At 36.4% G+C, this 22,264-nt stretch overlaps 1 protein-coding gene across 1 annotated transcript; it reads right to left on the bottom strand.

The window, feature by feature from the left end:
- Positions 1-8,629: 8,629 nt before the first annotated feature.
- Positions 8,630-11,662, bottom strand: LOC134237261 (uncharacterized protein K02A2.6-like). Its single transcript, XM_062719361.1, has one exon. It carries the CDS (start codon positions 11,660-11,662, stop codon positions 8,630-8,632), a length of 3,033 nt encoding a protein of 1,010 aa, XP_062575345.1.
- Between the last annotated feature and the right edge of the window lie 10,602 nt (positions 11,663-22,264).

The raw sequence follows: 22,264 nt of genomic DNA, 5'->3' as shown, positions 1-22,264 counted from the left end.
AAATTTAAAAATGTTGAATTCTGGTAATTACCTCCAAACCCTATCCCATCTCCCAATACATGTAGTTAAAATTGGTTTTAAAAAACTGCTCATAATTTTCAACAGTAAAATTTAATTCTTAAATATATTTCATCAGTGATGAATACTTTCAGATGTTGCAGTCTACATTTAAAGGAATTTTTGTCATTTTATAGAGGTATGTATTCATGATGACATGGCATTAGTGCTTCCTTGACAAGAAGACTCAATGCTGAGTGAATTGTCATGCCTTCAATATTAATATCTGCATTTCAGTGGAAGATTTTCCTTTGCAACCTTCTCCACTGAAAACAGATGAAATGGTTGGGAATTTGGTTTTGTTTGATCGTCCAGCACCAATCTACAATAAAATCATGCACCAATCTTTTTCATTTAATGTCTTAACCATACTACTGTACTTGTTTGGAGAAATATTTACATTGGAATACTCCATGGAGAAATGCTTATTTTGGTTTAATGAGTTTCATCAAACTCTCTTGAATTCTATGACAGATCTAAGTCTTGTCTCGTGGTATAAGATTTGCTTCGTCAATTTTTTCTCTTGCTCTGCCTGTGCAGCTTATGTATCCCATGCATGCTTCCAATTGAAGCTTTTGGCTTCTAGATTTTTAATTGAATTTTAAGAGTTTTTATTTTATTGTACATGTTGGATGCATGTCCTTGGAAAACATCACTGTCATTTTTAGAATCATTTCTATTTCAGTCTGGAAAACATTTTTAATTATGTGACGCAATTCTTTTCTGTAATTTTCATTCTGACTGAAATTCCGAGGCACTGCTCTTGGTGAGGAATTGTTCAGCAATGATTTCAAAGCTGCCTGTTCATATCATCTCTGATAATCTTGAATCTTTCCACTCCATTATACTTCACAAGTATCTATATAATGATAAAATATTCCATGGAATGCCTATTCTTTAGAGTTTAAACAAATTTCAAATATTGTAAAATGGTTTACATCCAACAACTGAAAAGCTAAAACAAATCAAGGGCACTTAGTTACTCTCCAAAGTCAATAAAAGCGCGCAAATGATGTTTTTCAGGTTCTACAAAATAAAGTAGAAAAACATTTTAATTATTTTGGTTTCATTGGGTCTCAGTCTCCGTACCTACTTCTTGTACGCATTTTCGTTCTTCCCTTGGCACAGTATTTAAAGCATCTGCTCTAGATGTCGTTAAGTAAAGAGTCAGTCTTTACGTCGCTTTCCGAATCCCACTTTTGGACGTGGAGACCGGTCCTTCCGCTGAGACCGTATAAGCCGAGGTCCCGTGTCGCAGTAGGTGCTGGCACGAAAAAGATCCCTCCCTGCTCAATGACCCTGATTGGGTGCCGAGCATAGGACAAATTTATAGCTCTGCGCCGGGAAGTGGTGGCGTCTCCATATGAGTGAAAATTTCCCGAGAGAGACTTAAAACAATATACAATCTCATCCCTTTGTGGAAAAATAAGTTACCCAGCAATATTAATGTTCAAATAACTCAACTTGTAACAAACGATACTGTAGCCACGCGGACGTTTTATAATCAGGGATGATTCTTCAACAACTTAATTGTCATTCAAGGATGCGTTCGCCATCTGTATGAGCTGACTTCATGCGCAAAGAGGCGACCTTATTTAAGCGATGCTTCATTTTTTGGTGATAGGGCCGTTTAAATGGCAATAGCATCCTTTTAATGACGAGTAAGTTGTAGAAGAATCACCCCATTACTTATTTCTTAGGTCTTAGGAGTTAGGCAAAAGATAGGCAAAGTCGCGACACCAGCTGATATCACTGAATTCCCACATTTCAATATGGTCTCCGCTCTGACTCTCCCCTGCACTTGTCCCAGTTGAGTATAAAAAGAAAGGTTTAAGTCAGAGTCAGAAGAATCTGGGATTAGGGTTACATATATTTATAGAAAAACCGTTGTTGAGAGAGACAACAGTCGTATGCAACCAGGGAAGAGGAAATCAACTAACAGAAGAAGGGGAGCTGCAAACCAGAATTCTTATAGACGACATCGTTAAATTGTACGAAAAATTCCTATCTGAGAATCCAGCTGTACAAATCATAGGCACTCCCCATCTTAATTGTTAAAAAATGTTAAAAAAAATATGTCTTTAGCAACATTTCGAAGTCTATGACTAAAGCATATCCTGACAACAACATTCCTCAGCCGATCTACCTGTCTCTGTACTCGTCACCAAAATCTTTGTATGTATTGAAATTAAGAATGTTTAAGACGCAAGGTTTTGATTGATTGTGTATTAAACGTCCCATTCAAGAATTTTTCACTCATATAGAGACATCACCGTATGCCGGTGAAGGGCTTGAAATTTAGACCTATACTCGGCACTCAGTACCATTGAGCAGTGAGGGTACTTGATCATGCCAACGCCTACCGTGACAGGGGACCTACGTTTTTAATGTCATATCCGAAAGACCCGAGACTTACTTCTAATACCGAGCGCTTGGCGAAGAAACACTAGTTTACGTCCGAGACTTTTACTTCTAATGCCGAGCGCTTGGCGAAGAAACACTAGTTTACGTCTTAGGTTTGATGCGGCGCCGAGAACGAGAATTGAACCCAGCCGTCCCGATCACGAAACGAACGCTCTACCACTAGGCTACCGTGACCAGTAGAGGGTGTTCAAAATATTATAGACATAAAATATACACAATTTCTATTTCAGAATAGGATCCACTTCACACCTAAGACATTCTTTTGTTGCCTTGTGCCACCACTGGTTTCTAATGGTTGGCGATCCAAAATTCGAATTTGGATTCAACAGACAGAGAGAAAAAAATTGCCAGACACTTGAGGCACACATTTTTAAATATTTTGCCAATTCTTTTTCCCTTATATTTAATGTAAAATTAGAGATTACGCAAGAGAATTGTCAAAATCTCTCTTCATCACCTTACAAAAGTAATTGATTGTATAAAATTATGTCAAAAGAATTTAAATACATGTAATAACAATATGCACACTAAACTTTAAAAGTAAAAAGCAATTCTATTTTGTTTAAATTAATTACTTATGCAAATTGAATGTAGGATTTGGAGACCTACATTAATCAAGAGGATACCTAATACATTCATTTTCAGAATTTGTAAAATTCTGCAGCCGTTTTATCGCTCATTTCCCCCAAATTCATGCAGCTATGTCACGTAAAGGCCTGTTGAGCTTATGTGCATGGAGAGCTTCTCACTCGTGGGAAATACGAGAGGAGCCTCGCATGCGACCTTCCCTTATGTACAGCAAGCTACAAGAAGCTGATTCAGTGCAACTCCTGTTTTAAGATGATGCCACCATGCCTTGGCATCTAGGAGAAAGACTGGAGACGTGAATTCATTGTGCATAGAACACTCGTATGCTTGAGCAGAATTTTAGAAAATATTTTTTTTTAATGTTTAGAAGTGTGTCTGATCATAGGGGCTTCTCTTTCGGATTATTAAATATAAAATAAATTTTAAAAAAATTGTACCTTCTTTAAATACACTTAAAAGTTGTTAAAATAAAGATCCTGACACTTTCAGCCAAGAAAAACCTTTAAAAAGACGTACCACACCTATATACATAAACTCTATAAGGGACGTAAGCTCCAATCTTGGAAAAAATACCACCGCCCACTTCAGCGCCAATTTCTGCACTCTTAAACCATTAATTTATTTCGGTATCATGGCTCTTTCCCCTACAGTGATGATCTTCCTAAATGTTGATGTGGTTGTCAGTCGTGAACATGCGTTTAATCAACAGTAAACGGATACAATTTCTTCGAATTGGGAGTTGGGAATTGGGAATATAGGTTCTGTAAAATAGATGTAATATTTGAACCAGAAATTTATTAACAGCCTGATTTTTATAAATTGGGCCGATATTTTTGACTTTATTGCTTGTGTATGTGGAAAGGGATCCATGCAATAAAGAATCCATGCAACCCTTATACTGTGCTTATTCATCATATATGACACGGTCACACATGTATATATTTTACTATTACCAGTCTAAATATATGTCTTATCTAAATAAGATGCTATGAAATAATTTACAATGAAATGGAATTTTGTCTTTTCTTATTCATTTTGTGTCCAAGAATGTAAAATTGAAAGGAACAAAACGATGAACAGTATATATGAGCCACATATATCCACAATTTATCAGACCATTAAAATATCGTGAGATTCAATAGTTTATTCCATATAGAACTGGAATATTTGGTGTTTTAAGAAGGGAGAGAGTAACATTAAACTGAAATGACTACCTACATTTATGGAAGTCTAATTTGGGGTACAAAATTTACCGGCCATATTATTTTGACTCCTCCTTTTTGTCCACTGAAATGAAAAGGAGGAGAGGTGTCAGAATTCTGAACGAACTTCTCCTAATGGGCCTATGAAAAATTAAAAGTAAGAGGGATTGTCAATATTTTGAAGCCAGTGTATCTTGAAACACGTTTCCATGAAACGTTTACTTGGGTAAATATTTACGATATTTTATTTAAACAAGAGGCCCACGGGCCTTATAGGTCACCTGAGTATCATGTAACAACTTTACAGCAATTGTATTTGGTTCCTGTTTTAATCCAAAAGCCATGAAATTCACAAATTTTGACACCATTGCTTATCAAAGGGCAGATTTCAAAGCATTAATTTATTTTTAGTCAAAGTACCCCCCTGGTACCCCTGACCCAGCGTCCCTGAAATTATCTATTTTGAAAGAGGCCCCTTTCTTCATTATTAGGCCAGCATTTTTTTATGTTTAGGTTTAGTTATGAACATGAGAATAAAGAAGTCCCAAAGGAGAAGGAAATAATTTTTTTTTTTTGATAAATCAATTATTAACATTTGTACATTCTTTTTTTATGCTATCGTAATAGGCTCCTTACCACTGGACACATAATGCTTACAAATAGGAAAGTAGAACATTTAATTGCTTATTTCATCATCTGCCAGTCTGGGCCAGTTATATAAATTTTGTGATGTTGATCAAAATATATTTCAAAAAATCAATTCTTTAAAAGTCTTTCAATATATATTCATTTTTTTTAAATATGTGTTAGGTGAATGTGTTGACATTGTAATTTGTTCTAAAATTTACTTGATCCCTAAAATTATAATTCCTATCATAAAACAGACAGGGAGTATTGGGGAGTAGGGTGAACATTTTTTCAATTAGATCTAAGTGTAAAATAATATTTCCGGCTGAAACAAATGATACTACATGCCTGTATATATATTTGTACATTCTTGCCTTTTAATAGTTGAATTTTTTGTTTTATTTCTTCAGGTTATTGTTTATTTCTTCCTCAAATGGACTTAACTTCTCCCATAGTTTTATTCATTTCATCTGATGCATAAGCAACCCTTTTCTGAAGAATGATGCTTAGACTGTAAGCTATAACAGAGACCTAAACAATGTCGCTGGCAATATGCAATAGCTAACACGGGCAGTTTAAAACCTGGGGGAGGAAAATAATTTACAGACAGTTACCTTTGAAACGAATACATAATTATCTCACCAGCATGTCATTGTGCAACAAAGTCGTCAGCATTTTATTTGTCCTTTGAACGGGTGAAACGTATTGAATGGCACTCGTATCGATGAATTTTACACTAAACCAAGCTATCTTCTCAGATCTAGCTTTATTTACCCGCCATTTCATCGTAAAACCGGAAGTGCGAGTTCGTAAATTTGAAATCTCGATCCCGACTCAAATTTGACACCGGAAAGAAATTTTTTAAAATTATTTTCTGAAAATTCAAAACCTTGATCGGAGGGTTTGTAAAACTGAAAATAAAATAAATCCTGGCCTTAAATATGTAATTAGGTCATTAGTATATTAACCAGGAGCAAAGGATAAGATGTTCAAAGAATTCATGCATTTCACTATTAGAGCCCCACCCTAAACCCCTGACCCTGGGGCCATAAAATTCACAATTTTGGTAGAGGCACTCTTGCTCATCATAACTATGTACTTAGTTAGTTTATTTAATACCCAGGAGCAGAGAAGAAGATTTTCAAAGAATTCATGTATTTTCACTATATAATCAATAGAGCCCCGCCCTAACACCAGAACCCCTAACCCTGGGGCCATAAAATTCACAATTTTGGTAGAGGCACTCTTGCTCATCATAGCTATGTACGTTAGTTGGTTTATTTAATACCCAGGAGCAGAGAAGAAGATTTTCAAAGAAATAATGCATTTTCACTACCTACTTATTTAGCCCCGCCCTAGCACTAGAACCCCTGACCCCAGGGCCATGAATTTCGCAATTTTGGTAGAGGACTAATTGCTGGTTATAATCATGCAAACAGTTTGACTGCTTGATGTCCAGAAGTAAAGAAGATTTTTAAAGATTGCATTAATTTTAGTGGTTTAGGCCCCACCCCTCAGGCCCCAGGGGGGCAGGGATCATGAAATTCACAATTTTTGTTTCCCTTCACCCATAGATGCTTTGTGCCAAATTTGGTTGAAATTGGTTCAGTGGTTGCAGAGAAGAAGCTGAAAATGTTCAAATGTTAACACACGATGGACGACGGACGACGCAGGACGACGGACGAAAACATATAGCAGTAGGTCACCTGAGTTTACTCAGGTGACCTAAAAAAAACCCAACCCCTCCAAAGTGAAACAGAAATCCAATATTTTTGCAATCACAATGGCGTAAAATTATCACACTCACAATGACACCACCCCCCCCCCCCCCCCCGAAGACTGTCGAGGCTGTAGCTCTACTGGACTGTACTAATAAAGGAAAAGTAGGAACTGGACTTGAAAATTTGAATTGCAACAGCAATAAATAGAATAGGTCGGCTTGGCTAAGCTGTTGCCATGTGGTCTCGCATCCTCAACCGCCAGCATTGGCGCGGTGGTATTACGGTAACAAAAAGCCTTGGACAAGGTTAGAAAACGCCTGAATAGTTTCATTGCTAGACATTTATAATGGCCGATGGAAGTATATTCGTTACCTCGAAATCCAATTGAAAAGCCTAGAATTGTACCTTATGGAGTGCACTTGTCCAAGCTCGGCAACAGTATGTTTTTGTACCGCATTCATCAAGGATTGCAGACATTTTTAACAAATCCTTCTGAGAAAGTGTCACCAGAACTAGGGGAATTTAGGCATTGGATGCGCTATGACTAGTTTGTGGGCCATAGTTTGGCACAAATAGGTGGCTTCATTGAATTTATGAGTGTTACTTATTTGCATTTCCCTTTTCAGGTTTGTTGAGATTTGTATGCAAGCGACGCTTTCGCTAAAAAAAAAATATTTGTCTTGGCAAACCACAATTTCTCTTGTTATTACCTGCCGTTAATTGGAAATGTTTGGGTATAGGGGTTTTTCTATTGTAGCTACTGATGGCACAGACTATGCAACCGCATATCTTGAAACATAATCAGGCTTACCAGTAGCCTCAATGGACTTGCTTAAAATACATGTATATGTGACTATTTGTCTGAAACTCAATTATTATGCTGTGAACATCTGTCCCTTGGGTTCACCATTTGCATTTTAACTTTTTAAGGGATTGTTATGTTTATCACTCTGTTCATAGGGTTCGTGAAACACACACAACATTAACTGACTATGGTTTATTCATCAGTCTACAAACGTGCAAACAATTATGGTTACTGGCCAATACACAAAAGGAAAGCATGCGTTATATCTAAATGATGAACCCAGTATGATAAGAACTCCGGATTTCCGGTATAATGGACATAACACTTTTCCCCCCTTAACAGAAATCCGAGATTGCAATATTATCAACTATTTAAAAATAATCAATTACAAAGTCTTTCAACTCTAAATCAAATCAGATACATGTACAATATTACATATTTAACACTGTTCGATCAGTCTCTGCGGCCTTCGATGTTCACGTCGTGGATATCGCGGTTGAGTATGATTGGTATCCTCAGCAACAAACGAAGGTGTGGAATCGCGGATTATTTCTGGTTCATTAGGCTTTGACGCAGAATCCTGAGAAGTCGGAACACAAGTTGACTTGACGGTAGACGGTTTCTCTGGCGGTTCCACTCGACTCTCAAATGGTACACTAACAGGCACAATACTCGTAAACGAATTCTGTTTCACTGGTTCGGAGTTGTTCAACGCGCACTGAACATCCAATTCACGAATCTGGTCGATATGTCGTTTCCACTGCATACCTCTGACATTCACACGATATCTGACAGGTCCAAGTTTACGTGTAATTATCCCGTCGATCCACGATACTTTTCCACCACGGTAATCACGTATCATCACTTTTTCGCCAGTGTGAAATATTCGAGTCTTCTTAGCAATAGCTGGCGCAGACTTTCTCTGAATTCGGTCTGTCAGATGTGGTTTCACAACATCTATTCTGGTTCGTAATTTTCGGTTTAGGAATAACTCCCCTGGTGTTTGACTTGTCGTGGTATGGGGGTATGAATGCTGCAAGTTTCTGATTTAGTGTTCCGGTCTCGCTTGCCATGTTTTTCATTGATTGTTTGAATGTACGCACCGCTCTCTCTGCCTCTCCATTTGATGCAGGGTGGTACGGCGCCGATCTGATATGCCGCACTCCATTCTCCCTCAGAAAAGTTTCAAATTCCTCGGACACAAACTACGGTCCATTGTCTGACACAATCTCTATTGGTAGTCCATATGAGGAGAATAGATATCGCAATGCATTAATAGTACTCTCAGAAGTTGTAGAATTCATCATCACTACATCCATCCATTTGGAATATGCATCCACGATTATCAAAAACATACGCTGCATGAACGGTCCTGCAAAGTCGATATGCACTCGTTTCCAGGGTGCGCTCGGCCATATCCATGGATTCGCTGGAGCTTTAGGTAAGTTTGGTAACTGCATCCTGCACGATCCACATTGTGAGACTTTGGTCTCAATGTCCGAATCCAATCCAGGCCACCATACATGAAGTCTGGCTAATGATTTCATCCGGACCATTCCTGGATGAGCAACATGTAATTCCTCAAGTACATCTTGTCGATACTTTTCAGGGATGACAACTCTGATCCCTCTCAGCAAACATCCATCTTCAATGGTTAACTCACTGCGTACTCTAAAGTATGGTAATAAGTTTATGTCAGGTTGTGAACTTGGCCAACCACTTCTTGTAAACTCCATTACACGAGACAATACAACATCATTTTTGGTTGCAGCGGCCACTTTATCCGCAGTCACAGGTAAGTTTTGGATCTGTATTTTATGTATAAGTTCTGTCTCTTTGTCAAGTTGTGTCCTTGAATCATCCATGAGATTCATCGGAAATCGTGATAGAGTATCCGCATTTTGGTGTTTCCCAGTTGCTCTGTATTTAATATCAAACTGGTAAGAAGTGAGTTGCAATGCCCAACGCTGTAGTCGAGAAGCAGTCAAGACAGGAATGCCTTTCTTTGGTCCAAATATGGTAGTTGATGGTTTATGGTCGGTGATAAGGGTGAACTTCCGTCCATACAAATATGAATGAAATTTGGTCACTCCGAAGATTATCGCAAGGGCTTCCCTTTCGATTTGCGAATAATTCTTCTCAGCAGCAGTTAAGGTTCGAGAAGCATACGCAATAGGTTTTTCACTTGCACCGTCGGTATGGGAGATCACAGCACCGAGTCCATATCCAGAAGCATCAACAGCTAACTCCAGTGGTTTGTGAGGGTTATAGTGAGCCATAACTTGAGAAGAAACTAACAGATCCTTGATCTTTGCACAAGCTTCAGAACATTCTTGGGTCCAGGTCCAGGTAACATCTTGAGCTAACAGATGTGTGAGTGGTCCACTTAGTGTTGACATGTTTGGTACAAATTTCCGATAGTAGTTCACTATTCCTAACCATGTCTGAAGTTCCTTCTTGGACTTCGGGTCCTCCATGTTCCTTATTGCCTCGAGTTTCTTCGGTGAAGGCTTAATCCCCTCCTTGCTCACAATAAAACCAAAGTACTCAACTTGGTCCTGCATGAACTGACACTTTGACTTTTGTAGCTTCACACCATAATTGTCTAATCGTTGAAGTGTAGTTTCCAGAATCTGTTTGTGTTCACCGTCGTTAACACCGGTAACTAGTATATCATCAAGTATGTATCCAACCTTGTCCAGACCCTGAAGAATGGTATCCATGGTACGCTGAAAAATAGCTGGGGCTGACGCAATACCAAAAGGTAAGCGAGTGTACCGATACAGTCCTTGATGAGTATTTATAGTCACATACTTCCTAGACTCCTTATCCAACACTACTTGGTTATCAGCTTGAGACAGGTCCCGCTTAGAAAACTTTTCTCCACCATTGAGTTTAGTAAATAATTCTTCACTCGTTGGGAAAGGGTACTCTGGGATATCTAGGTATGGATTTACGGTAACTTTAAAGTCGCCACAAATGCGTACTGATCCATCCGCCTTCATTGCGGGTACTATTGGAGCAGCCCAGTCCGAACATTCTACTTTCTCCAAGATACCAGTCTTTTCAAGTCTATCTAATTCCTTGGAAATTTTATCGCGCAATGCAAATGGTACTGGTCGCGGCTTGAAGAATTTTGGTTCCACATCATCCTTGACCTTTAAGGAAGCGGTTACTCCTTTAATGCATCCGAGTTTGTTGTCGAACACAGAATACTTTTTCAAGTCACCAGCCATAAAGTGGATTGAATGCCAGTCAAGTTTTATAGCTTCCATCCAATTTCTACCAAACAAAGCTGGTCCATTTCCTTTCACAACAACAACAGGTAAAGTTTTCATCTGTGTCTGATACTTCACATTCACTTTCACTTCACCCAACACTCCTAACGGTTCACCTGAATATGTCTTCAGAATAGCCTCACTAGGACACAATGTCACTTTGTTCTGTAAGTGAGTGTGGTACAACTGTTCTGATATCACTGAAATAGAGGCACCAGTGTCCAAATCCATTTCAATAGGTATACCTTCCAGTGTTACAGAAAACTTCATTGCGTTGACTCCTCTGTTTTCCCCTGACAGTGAGAAAATAGGCCAATGTTCATTTTCATTGTCGTCATCTGAACAGTTCTGGTTTTCGGTCACAAAATTTAACTTGGATTTCTTCTTTTGTTTCTTATGTTGCACGGATTTCTTTTTCGAGCACATTTTATGTATATGTCCCATTTCCTGACATGTGTGACATTTACTGTTCTTGTAAAAGCACTTATCGGGTGTGTGGTTAGTCTTCCCGCACCTGTAGCAAGGTTTACTCTTTACAACACTGACCTTGTGTACAGTTTCATGTCCGTGAGCATCCTGAGCGTCAGCCTTTAGTTTGCGGGCTTCGTTCTCAGCGAGTTCCATAGAAATTGCTATGTCCACGGCTCTCTTTAACTCTAATTTGTCCTCAGCTAATAATTTCCGCTGGGTTGCCAGTGATGAAAGACCACACACTAAACGATCACGTAATGCTTGATTCAAAAACTCACCAAAATCACAATGTTCACTAAGCTTTCTAAGTTCAGCAATATACTGACTAACAGTTTCCTGTTTTCCCTGATTTCTCTGGTAAAAGAGAAATCGCTCCGCAATCGCTAGTGGTTTCGGTTTCAAGTGTTGTGCTATCAACGTTTTCAATTCTGCATAGGATTTATCAGATGGCTTTTCCGGGGACGTTAAATTACGAATAAGTCCGTACATCCTCTGACCACATACTGTCAATAATATGGACTTCTTTTTGTCATTATCGTCTATTCCATTGGCAGTTAAACTAGAAGTCTCTGTCAAGACGGTAGCTCTACTGGTTTGTACTTATCAAAAACCATTGCACTATTTTATGTATCTTTGTGTAGTCTACTTGTGTGCCAACTTATTTTGAAATCAGACCAAAACTGTAGAAGGAGTAGCGTTTTAAAGGAATTTCACAGAAAATTCTATTTTTTGTAACCATGGCAACACCGTTCATCGAAATCAAAAACCGATGCACTATTCTATGTATCTTAGTGTAGTCTACTTGTGTGCCAAGTTATATTGAAATCAGACCAAAACTGTAGAAGGAGTAGCGTTTTTAAGGAATTTCACAGAAAATTCTATTTTTAGTAACCATGGCAACACCGTTCATCGAAATCAAAAACCGATGCACTATTCTATGTATCTTAGTGTAGTCAACTTGTGTGCCATGTTATATTGAAATCAGACCAAAACTGTAGAAAGAGTAGCATTTTTCAGGAATTTCACAGAAAATTCTATTTTTAGTAACCATGGCAACACCGTTCATCGAAATCAAAAACCAATGCACTATTCTATGTATCTTAGTGTAGTCTACTTTTGTGCCAAGTTATATTGAAATCAGACCAAAACTGTAGAAGGAGTAGCGTTTTTAAGGAATTTCACAGAAAATTCTATTTTTAGTAACCATGGCAACACCGTTTATTGAAATCAAAAACCGATGCACTATTCTATGTATCTTAGTGTAGTCTACTTGTGTGCCAAGTTATATTGAAATCAGACCGAAACTGTAGAAGGAGTAGCGTTTTAAAGGAATTTCACAGAAAATTCTATTTTTAGTAACCACGGCAAGACCATTCATCTAAATCAAAAATCGATGCACTTTTCTATGTATCTTAGTGTAGTCTACTTGTGTGCCAAGTTATATTGAAATCAGACAAAAACTTTAGAAGGAGTAGCGTTTTAAAGGAATTTCACAGAAAATTCTATTTTTAGTAACCATGGCAACACTGTTCATCGAAATCAAAAACCGATGCACTATTCTATGTATCTTAGTGTAGTCTACTTGTGTGCCAAGTTATATTGAAATCAGACCAAAACTGTAGAAGGAGTAGCGTTTTAAAGGAATTTCACAGAAAATTCTATTTTTAGTAACCATGGCAACACCGTTCATCGAAATCAAAAATCGATGCACTATTCTATGTATCTTAGTGTAGTCTACTTTTGTGCCAAGTTATATTGAAATCAGACCAAAACTGTAGAAGGAGTAGCGTTTTTAAGGAATTTCACAGAAAATTCTATTTTTAGTAACCATGGCAACACCGTTCATCGAAATCAAAAACCGATGCACTATTCTATGTATCTTAGTGTAGTCTACTTGTGTGCCAAGTTATACTGAAATCAGACCAAAACTGTAGGAGGAGTAGCGTTTTGAAAAATTGTTTACAGACAGACGGACAGACAGACAGACAGACAGACAGACAGACGGACGGACGCCGGACGCATTACTATCGCATAAGCTCTTCTGGTCTCTGACCAGTAGAGCTAAAAATGTTCTAACCTTTCAATGTACTCGTCCCAGTTCATGTCGAACTCGTAGTTCTCTATTTTTCCGTAGACAGCCATAGTACCAGTATTTGCGGTTGTGGGTTGTAAATCTCGTCGCCAATTGTTATGTTTATCACTCTGTTCATAGGGTTCGTGAAACACACACAACATTAACTGACTATGGTTTATTCATCAGTCTACAAACGTGCAAACAATTATGGTTACTGGCCAATACACAAAAGGAAAGCATGCGTTATATCTAAATGATGAACCCAGTATGATAAGAACTCCGGATTTCCGGTATAATGGACATAACAGGGATGATATATAAGGCTAAATATTAAAGCATCGGTATCCTCATTTAAGCGGTCATGGCCTATTCAGCCAAATAAAAAGCAAAGTCAGTTTGATGTTTTCTTGTTTTAATTACTTATTGTATTTACTGGGTATACTGGTACTCCCTGTTAACTTTCATCTTTGGTAATATACTAATTATTTATATTCATTTTCTCAAAAAAAAAATGTAATTTGGGATTTTCGTGACGAAGCTGTGCGGGATGTAGGAAATGTTACCGTGTTGTTTATAACTTTCTTTTATTACATGATTAAAATTACGGCAGAAAATAACTGCATATGTACGTAAAATATAGCAAATGAAGAATAAGATCAAATTTCCACTTTGACTTTCATTTGTAGGAGACAAAGTTGAAGATTTTAAAATTTGATTATGATTGGGCCACGACCATGGAGGAAAAAGACAAGAGTCAAGGAAAAGAAAGAGCTAAAACAAATGTTTTCCAAACTTCATAAAGAGCTGCTGGTAAGAAATTCATAATAGTCAAACTTGGCCAATTATATATGACTTAAAATATGTATTATTTTGCGATTCAATTACATCAAGGAAAACAATTTTCTTGTAGACAAAAAATCTGGAAAAGCAAAGTCAAAGAAAGAAAGGCATTACAACAGATATTTCTGAACATCACAAAGAACTGCTGGTAAGACGGAAGAGATAAAGTGAAAACTGTCTTATCTGGTACTTATGCAATCCGTCACACTGTGAATTCTGGCGTTAAATTTATTTTACATTGTACTATTATCCTTTTTTTCAACACTCTTAAGTCAACATTCTGCATGTCTATTCTGACACAGTATTTGCCTCTTGTGCATGTCGAATTTAAGAGGTCTCACAATTAATATCTCTCTAAGCTTCCACTATTCATCAGTTGTTAAATTAAAAAAAAAGTGTACTGCTCATAATAGGATTATAATAACCAGAGTTACCAGTCAATGAATGTTAAGTGTTATTGATAATTATCTTTTATTTCATGAAATTCTCTGTTTAAGGCATTCAAACCCTAATAGGATAAAAAATCAATGAAATTATATACATAACAGATAAGTAGGCATTGAATACTCAGTTTATTTAGACATACTTCCCATTTATTACTGTTAGTATGTATAGTGGGATGTGTCCTAGTTTATGACCTTGAATTTTGGTAAGACTTATCTCCCCTTTTTTGATTTATGAAAAAAAATCAATTAAAGAAATTGTAACTGGTAAAAAAAAATTGTTTTCAATTGTCATTCTATTTTAAATGCTCCGATGCATCTTTCCACCGCAGGATTTATTGATATTCAAAGTATTAAAATTTTTAATTTGAAAAAACGCTTTTCCCAATAGACTTGAATGCAATCCTTGTTAATTGACTACTGCTTAATTAATGAAATTTTTGAAACTTTCTCGCGGTCAATTTTTTTCATTTTTAAAATACTTTAATATAATATCAGAATATTATGTACTTGACGGACATTTAAGGGTAGAGAATTTGGTCCCATTAGGGATGGAAATCCTTAAAATTACCACAAAAAATAATTGCATACATTATTTAATGCATGTACGTAGAAAAATTGAGCGAATGAAGAATTCAAATCAAATTTCCACTATAACTTTCATTTTTAACAGACAAAGTTGAAGATGAGAAATTTGCTTGAAAAATTTTGGAGAGGGGGTATGGAAGTAATTAAAAATAAATGTTACTTTAAGAAACACAGTAAATGTAAATGATTTCAGTAATGTTAAGCTGTAAATGACTTGTATTTCATACAAATAGTCATCATCTTATTTTTGTATCATGTGTAAATAGTGCTAATTGGGAAAATAATCATTTTAAGAGTAAATATTATATATTTATTACTGGAAGGGAAAAAAAGACAAGACCTGAAAAAAATCTCTGGAGCAAGAGTTTGTTTAACAGTTAATTTTTCGTTTTTTACGGAATAGCAATTATTTTACATGTGTCAAGATGTCGTTTAAAAAAAAAACTTTATTTTTATAACCTGTTTCAATTTGTGTACTCTTCTGAGTGTTTCTTGATGCTTTTCTTGGATTTTTTTCTAAAAACAATACACTTATTTTGGTAGGAAAAACAATAAAATTATCAAACATCAAAATCAGACCATTTCCCCTATTTCTTATAATTATACGAATTCAATAAATATGGGGTGATATTTTTAGCTCTACTGGTCAGAGACCAGAAGAGCTTATGCGATAGTAATGCGTCCGTCGTCCGTCCGTCTGTCTGTTTGTTTGTCCGTCTGTCTGTCTGTCTGTAAACAATTTTTCAAAATGCTACTCCTCCTACAGTTTTGGTCCAATTTCAATATAACTTGGCACACAAGTAGACTACACTAAGATACATAATTCTGTGTATCGATTTTTGATTTTGATGAACGGTGTTGCCGTGGTTACTAAAAATAGAAATTTCTGTGAAATTCTTTCAAAATGCTACTCCTCCTACAGTTTTAGTCTAATTTCAATATAACTTGGCACACAAGTAGACTACACTAAGATACATAATTCTGTGTATCAGATTTTGATTTCGATGAACGGTGTTGCCGTGGTTACTAAAAATAGAAATTTCTGTGAAATTCTTTCAAAATGCTACTCCTCCTACAGTTTTAGTCTGATTACAATATAACTTGGCACACAAGTAGACTACACTAAGATACACAATTCTGTGTATCGGTTTTTGATTTCGATGAACGGTGTTGCCGTGGTTACTAAAAATAGAAATTTCTGTGAAATTCTTTCAAAATGCTACTCCTTCTACAGTTTTAGTCTGATTTCAATATAACTTGGCACACAAGTAGACTACACTAAGATACATAATTCTGTGTATCAGTTTTTGATTTCGACGAACGGTGTTGCCGTGGTTACTAAAAATAGAAATTTCTGTGAAATTCTTTCAAAATGCTACTCCTCCTACAGTTTTAGTCTGATTTCAATATAACTTGGCACACAAGTAGACTACACTAAGATACACAATTCTATATATCGGTTTTTGATTTCGATGAACGGTGTTGCCGTGGTTACTAAAAATAGAAATTTCTGTGAAATTCTTTCAAAATGCTACTCCTTCTACAGTTTTAGTCTGATTTCAATATAACTTGGCACGCAAGTAGACTACAATAAGATACATAATTCTGTGTATCAGTTTTTGATTTCGATGAACGGTGTTGCCGTGGTTACTAAAAATAGAAATTTCTGTGAAATTCTTTCAAAATGCTACGCCTCCTACAGTTTTAGTCTGATTTCAATATAACTTGGCACACAAGTAGACTACAGTAAGATACATAATTCTGTGTAGCGGTTTTTGATTTCGATGAATGGTGTTGCCGTGGTTACTAATAATAGAAATTTCTGTGAAATTCTTTCAAAATGCTACTCCAAATACAATTTTAGTCTGATTATAATATAAATGTTGCATGCAAGTAGACTGCACTAAGAACATAAAGAGACTTAATCAAGGATAATTATTCTATTTATCTGTTGAAAAGTTTCAATTTCCAACTGCTTAAGTACTTTTCTCTTCCTTTGCTATAAGTACAAACCAGTAGAGCTTCAGTCTCGACAGAGACTTCTGGTTTTTTAGACAAAATAATTCTGCAGGAAATGCATCATCAAAAATTTTGACAAAAGAGCATAAGGAACTACCGGTAAGTAGCTTTATAATAAAGTCAGGACAAGGCGCTTTTTGAAAAGATTATGAAAAATTAATGATTAAAGAACCAAATATACTGCTTGTTGAAGATTTTTTGAACAATTTAAATTATGCAAACACCTGATTTTATTAAGATATTTTATATATCCATTGCAAATACCTTTATACTTAATTTTAAAAAAAGTTTTGGTTTTTTATTCACTACAAAATTAAAAAAAAAACGGGAAGTATTCACTACAAAATTCAAGGAACGGGAAGGACGTAAGCAGACTGAGAAATCTCCACAAAGGATAAAAAATGTCTCTATGATGCAAGAAATTTTAAAGCTTCTCCTCTTAAAAATTCAAAACTGTCTTGCTAACATCGTATTTGACCATAAATTGAACAGAGATAGATTCTGTATGGAAAGTAGGCCACCTGAAGACAAACTTGTCAATATTCAAAAGATCGCTGCGAAATACTGAGTGTTGAACCTCCTATGAAATATTGAACCCGCGGTTCAAAATATAATTGCCATAAAATATTGATTCTCCCTGCTCTTTTAATTTAAGAGGGAGGTGGTTCAAAATATATTATGGACATAAAATATTTAGTCCCCCTTTTCTTTTAATTAAAGAGGGAAGGGGTTAAAAATTTTATAGCCATAAAATATTGAGTCACCTACCCTATTAATTAGAGAAGGAGGGGTTTGTTTCAAATTAGTTACTTATGCAATTAGCATTTGGTGACCTGCATTAATCAACAAGGTATCTTATACAATAATTTGTAGAATTCAGCGGTCATTTTATCGCACATTTCCCCTAAAGTCATGCGGCTATGTCACGTCAAGGCCTACAGAGCTAATGTGCGTGGTGAGCTTCTTACTCGTGGGACATTAGACAAAAGGAGCCTCGCATGCGACCTTCCCTTTTGTGCAGCAAGCTACAAGAAGCAAATCCAGTGCAACTCCTGTTTAAGATGATGCCACCATGCCTGCCATGGCATCAGGGTTCATTATATCGCAGTGAAAAAGTGAACACACCCGCGTGGTGCAGTGGTTAGAGCGTCTGCTCTGAAGTCGCGAAGGAGTTGATCCTTACGTCGCGGCTTCGAATCCAATTGTGCGATGTAGAGACCGGTCCTTGGATGAGACAGCATAAACCAAGGTCCCGTGTCGCATTTAATAGGTGCTGGCACGAAAAAGATCATTCCATGATCAATGGCCCTGAGTGCCTGAGTATATTATATAGGGCATAATTTGCAGTTCTCCCAATATACGAGGGGTAATCAAGATGTTAGCGAACTATACTTCTATACATGTATCTACAAAACCACAATTCAGATTTTACAAAAAATGGTACACACATAGCCATACACAACTTCTATAAATAGCATATGCTAAATAAAGTTTTTCTCCATGTTTGTGACGTGACAGTGTAAAAATGACGTCACTATGTAGATCACTTGTGACAAAAAATGGTTTCTTAAGTCGTAATCGTTCAACAAACGACTGTAAAATTTATGGTATATCTTAGAAATTCCTTTGCTTTAGTGTATAATAATTTGTACACAGGTCATAAAGACAGAAGATTTCCGATAATTTTTAATCATTGATCGTTTTAGTGAAGGAAGGCAGATGGTTAAAATTGATATTTGCTATGTTCATAATGTTGCCCACTGAAAGCAAGTTTGAAAAATTTTGTCCTTCAGATGAGACCGTACAAACCGTGGTCCCGTGTCGCAGTAGGTATACAGGTGTCTCATTATATCGCGGTACTTAATTCTTTTGCATAAAACGTGTCATTTCTAATTTTTATTTTAACTTACATTAAATGATAATTATAATTCTAACTTTGGCCTAACTTTTCAGTGTCCAATTTTTTTCCAAGCTTGCATCGTTTAATTTGTGGTCTATTTTTAAAACAGGAAGTCTTGTTTACCTCCTAAATTGGAGAGTCTCATTGTATCGCGGTATGGGAATACATGGAAACTTGTAAATGACACAGACCTCAATTTTTATTTTTGAATTTACGATGTAATTCTACATGAAAAAGTGAACAATTGTTTAAACTAAAGACTTAAAAAGATGAACTTTATTATAATTTTTACGAGGTTATAATTTTAATGGTCTAAATATAATTAAAACCGGACTGGAAATCTGAAAATTTCGTTTTATTTTTTTTTCAAACGGATGTTCCGTATTTCTTAATCATCAAAAAATTAAACATTCAGACAACATTCATATTTTCTATCAACAAAAAGAATATAGGCTATGTATCCACATTTTTGCGATATACCGCGATACAATGAAACCCGCGATATAATGGGAATCGAGTATACTGGCAAGAAAAAATCCCTAGGTTTAACACCCCCCCCCCCCCACTTTCCACAGACAAATCGCAGTATATAGATTAAAAAACGAGGAAAGTGGTGGTGTTTGGAAAAAATTTTGGTACTGAAGTTCGACCCCCCCCCCCCCTCCCGAGAAATAGGATTTTCGTGTTTGGGGAAAAAAGGACAACAGTCATTTCCCTTTTTCTTTTTGAAGACGATATAATTTTTTTTTTTACACTTAACCCCCCCCCCCCACTTTCATTTTGCTTCCGACGCCAATGATTAGCTTTTATATGCTGTAGATACTATATATCTCTCTACTTGTTAGAAAACAATCCCTCCAAATTAGTATCAGTAAACTGTTCAGATGCATCATAAAAACAAGATATTGTTAGAAAGTAAAATTTATTTAATATTAGGAGTTTTCTAATACAGAAGTACAAGACCATTAAGTTGGTGGCACAGTTTGTAGCCCCCCTTTTTTTCTTTTCAGTCATTGTAATTAATTAAAAATGAATATGACCGGGGTATTTAGTGTTTGTCATGCCCGTCTTCCGTCCTTCTGTATGTCCTTCCGTCACGTTTTAATGAAGTTGCAAAATACTGTCCTACATTTCTTTTGGCTATGTTTGGCATATAAACCTATTTATCTTTTGTAAAATATCAACTCCATCAATGTATTCATTTGCACAGCTTTTAGCAGTATTTTTTGACAACCATGTTGCCACTAAAAAGTTCTTATCTGTCATTGTCCATTAATTTTTTTTTTTCAAAGCTCGACCTTTCGTTAATTTACTTTATACAATTTGAAAACTGGCGCATTTTCCCCATCGTAATCCTCTTAAGTTTACATATATCGTACGCTACTCGGAAGACCTCTTCTGGTTTTTACCTTTTTCTGAAAAAAGTTAACAGCGACTAAAATTATACAGACTGTCGACTTCCGTTCAGAAACATTTGAAACGGCAGTTCAGAGATGATAACTATGAAAGTAAAACCTCTATATTTAGCGCAAAGCCACAAATGAGCATTGGACCTAATTTGTTTATCATATGTGAAAGTACAACGATCATCATTTGCAGATGTTAAGTTCTTTTCATTGAAATAATGTTGGGATTTCCTACTGAGGTGAGGATTTTTAGAAAATGGCGTCTGCAGAAGTTGCCTATAATCAGAGGGTATGTATTTTATGTAAGGCTAGTTTTAGCTTAAAATTTGATTTTTTTTAGTAACAATACTTTGTGAATATGTCATAGAAAAATATTTTAATAAAAAAAGTCAAAGAACCCTTGGTGTACGGAACACGGAAAAGGGGGGGGGTCTAGGCTGCGCTATGACTAGTTTGTGGGTCATATTTTGCCACAAATTGGTGGCTACTTTGAGTTTTTATGAGTGCTGCTCAATTTCATACCGAGTTTGTTGAGATTTTCATGCAATGATTTCGCAAAAAAAGTATTTGTTTTACAAACCACAATTATTTTTTGTTATTACCCGCCGTTAATTGGAAAAGCATTACTAGTATTTGTTTTGTTTGGGAATAGGTTTTCTATCGTAGCTGTTAGTGGGGCAGACTATGCCACCTCACAGTTTGGTGGCGGCTTTCAGGCATACCAGTAGACTCAATGGAGTTGTTTGATATAATTATATAAGTGATTATTTTGTCTGAAACTCAATTATTATACTGAGAACATAAATTAATTGATAAAGTCACCTCTTAGTACTATATGTGTACTTAGAAAAGCGGACTTCATATTTTAGTGGGTTTGGCGCGGACCAATAAAAGCTGATTCATGAATTCCTCTTTTTAAAAAAATCAGTTTTTAATACAAGACACGTCGCATTATTGTGATGCGCTTATTCATAACTACGCGAACAACTCAATTCTCAGTTAATGCGCCAAATATTGAATACGCCAATTTATGTACACGTACATTCATGAATTATGACCCCCCGGGGGTTAGGATGGTGCCACAATGGCCGATCAAAGTTTACATGGGAATATATAAGAAAAATTCTTAGAAATCTTCTCAAAAACCATCGGGACAGGAAAGGAAAATTCCCAGGACTATACAACCGCTGTTCCAGCGAAATGGGTTCGATTGGTTGTATATTGCTTAACGTCCCTCTGGAATTTTAATCACTATATTGAGACGCCACCACTTCCTGGTGAAAGGCTGCAAATTTTGATCTAGACTTTGCACTCAAGGTCATTGAGCAGAGAGTGATGCTTTTCGTGCTAGCACCCACTGCTACACGGGACTTAGGTTTATACGGTCTCATCCCAAGGACCGATCTCCACGTCCAACAGTGTGGTTAGAACCCGCGATGTAAGGATTAATTCCTTGCTTCTTGACTCCAGAGCAGGCGCTCTGACCACTTCGCCACACGGGCGACAAATAGGTTAAAAAACGGCGACGAGAGCGAAGACCCTCTTACTAAAGCAATTTCCAGGTCATTTTCTCCGTTAAAGATTGAGTCAACGGTAGTAAAATGTGATTAGAATTAGATAGATAGTCATTAGAAATTAATATGTTAAATAGGCTGTTCTTTGTTAGTCTTGGATGGTGGGTGGATTTTGGATTTTTGTATGTGTTTATTGTTATTGTTAACAAAAGAGTTAAAAGTCTCTTTTAGTGGAAAGATTGCAATAAGACTACAGTTGTAGGAGTAGCTTCTGATAAAACTTTACAGAATTTTCAATTTTAGTTAC

This window comes from Saccostrea cucullata, unplaced genomic scaffold (genome assembly GCF_032062105.1).
Source record: "Saccostrea cucullata isolate Sc308-1 unplaced genomic scaffold, CSIRO_AGI_Scuc_v1 ctg6522, whole genome shotgun sequence".
Classification (NCBI taxonomy): Eukaryota; Metazoa; Mollusca; class Bivalvia; order Ostreida; family Ostreidae; genus Saccostrea; species Saccostrea cuccullata.
The sequence above is the reverse complement of the archived record's forward strand: the minus strand, read 5'-3'. Positions and strand labels throughout refer to the sequence as shown.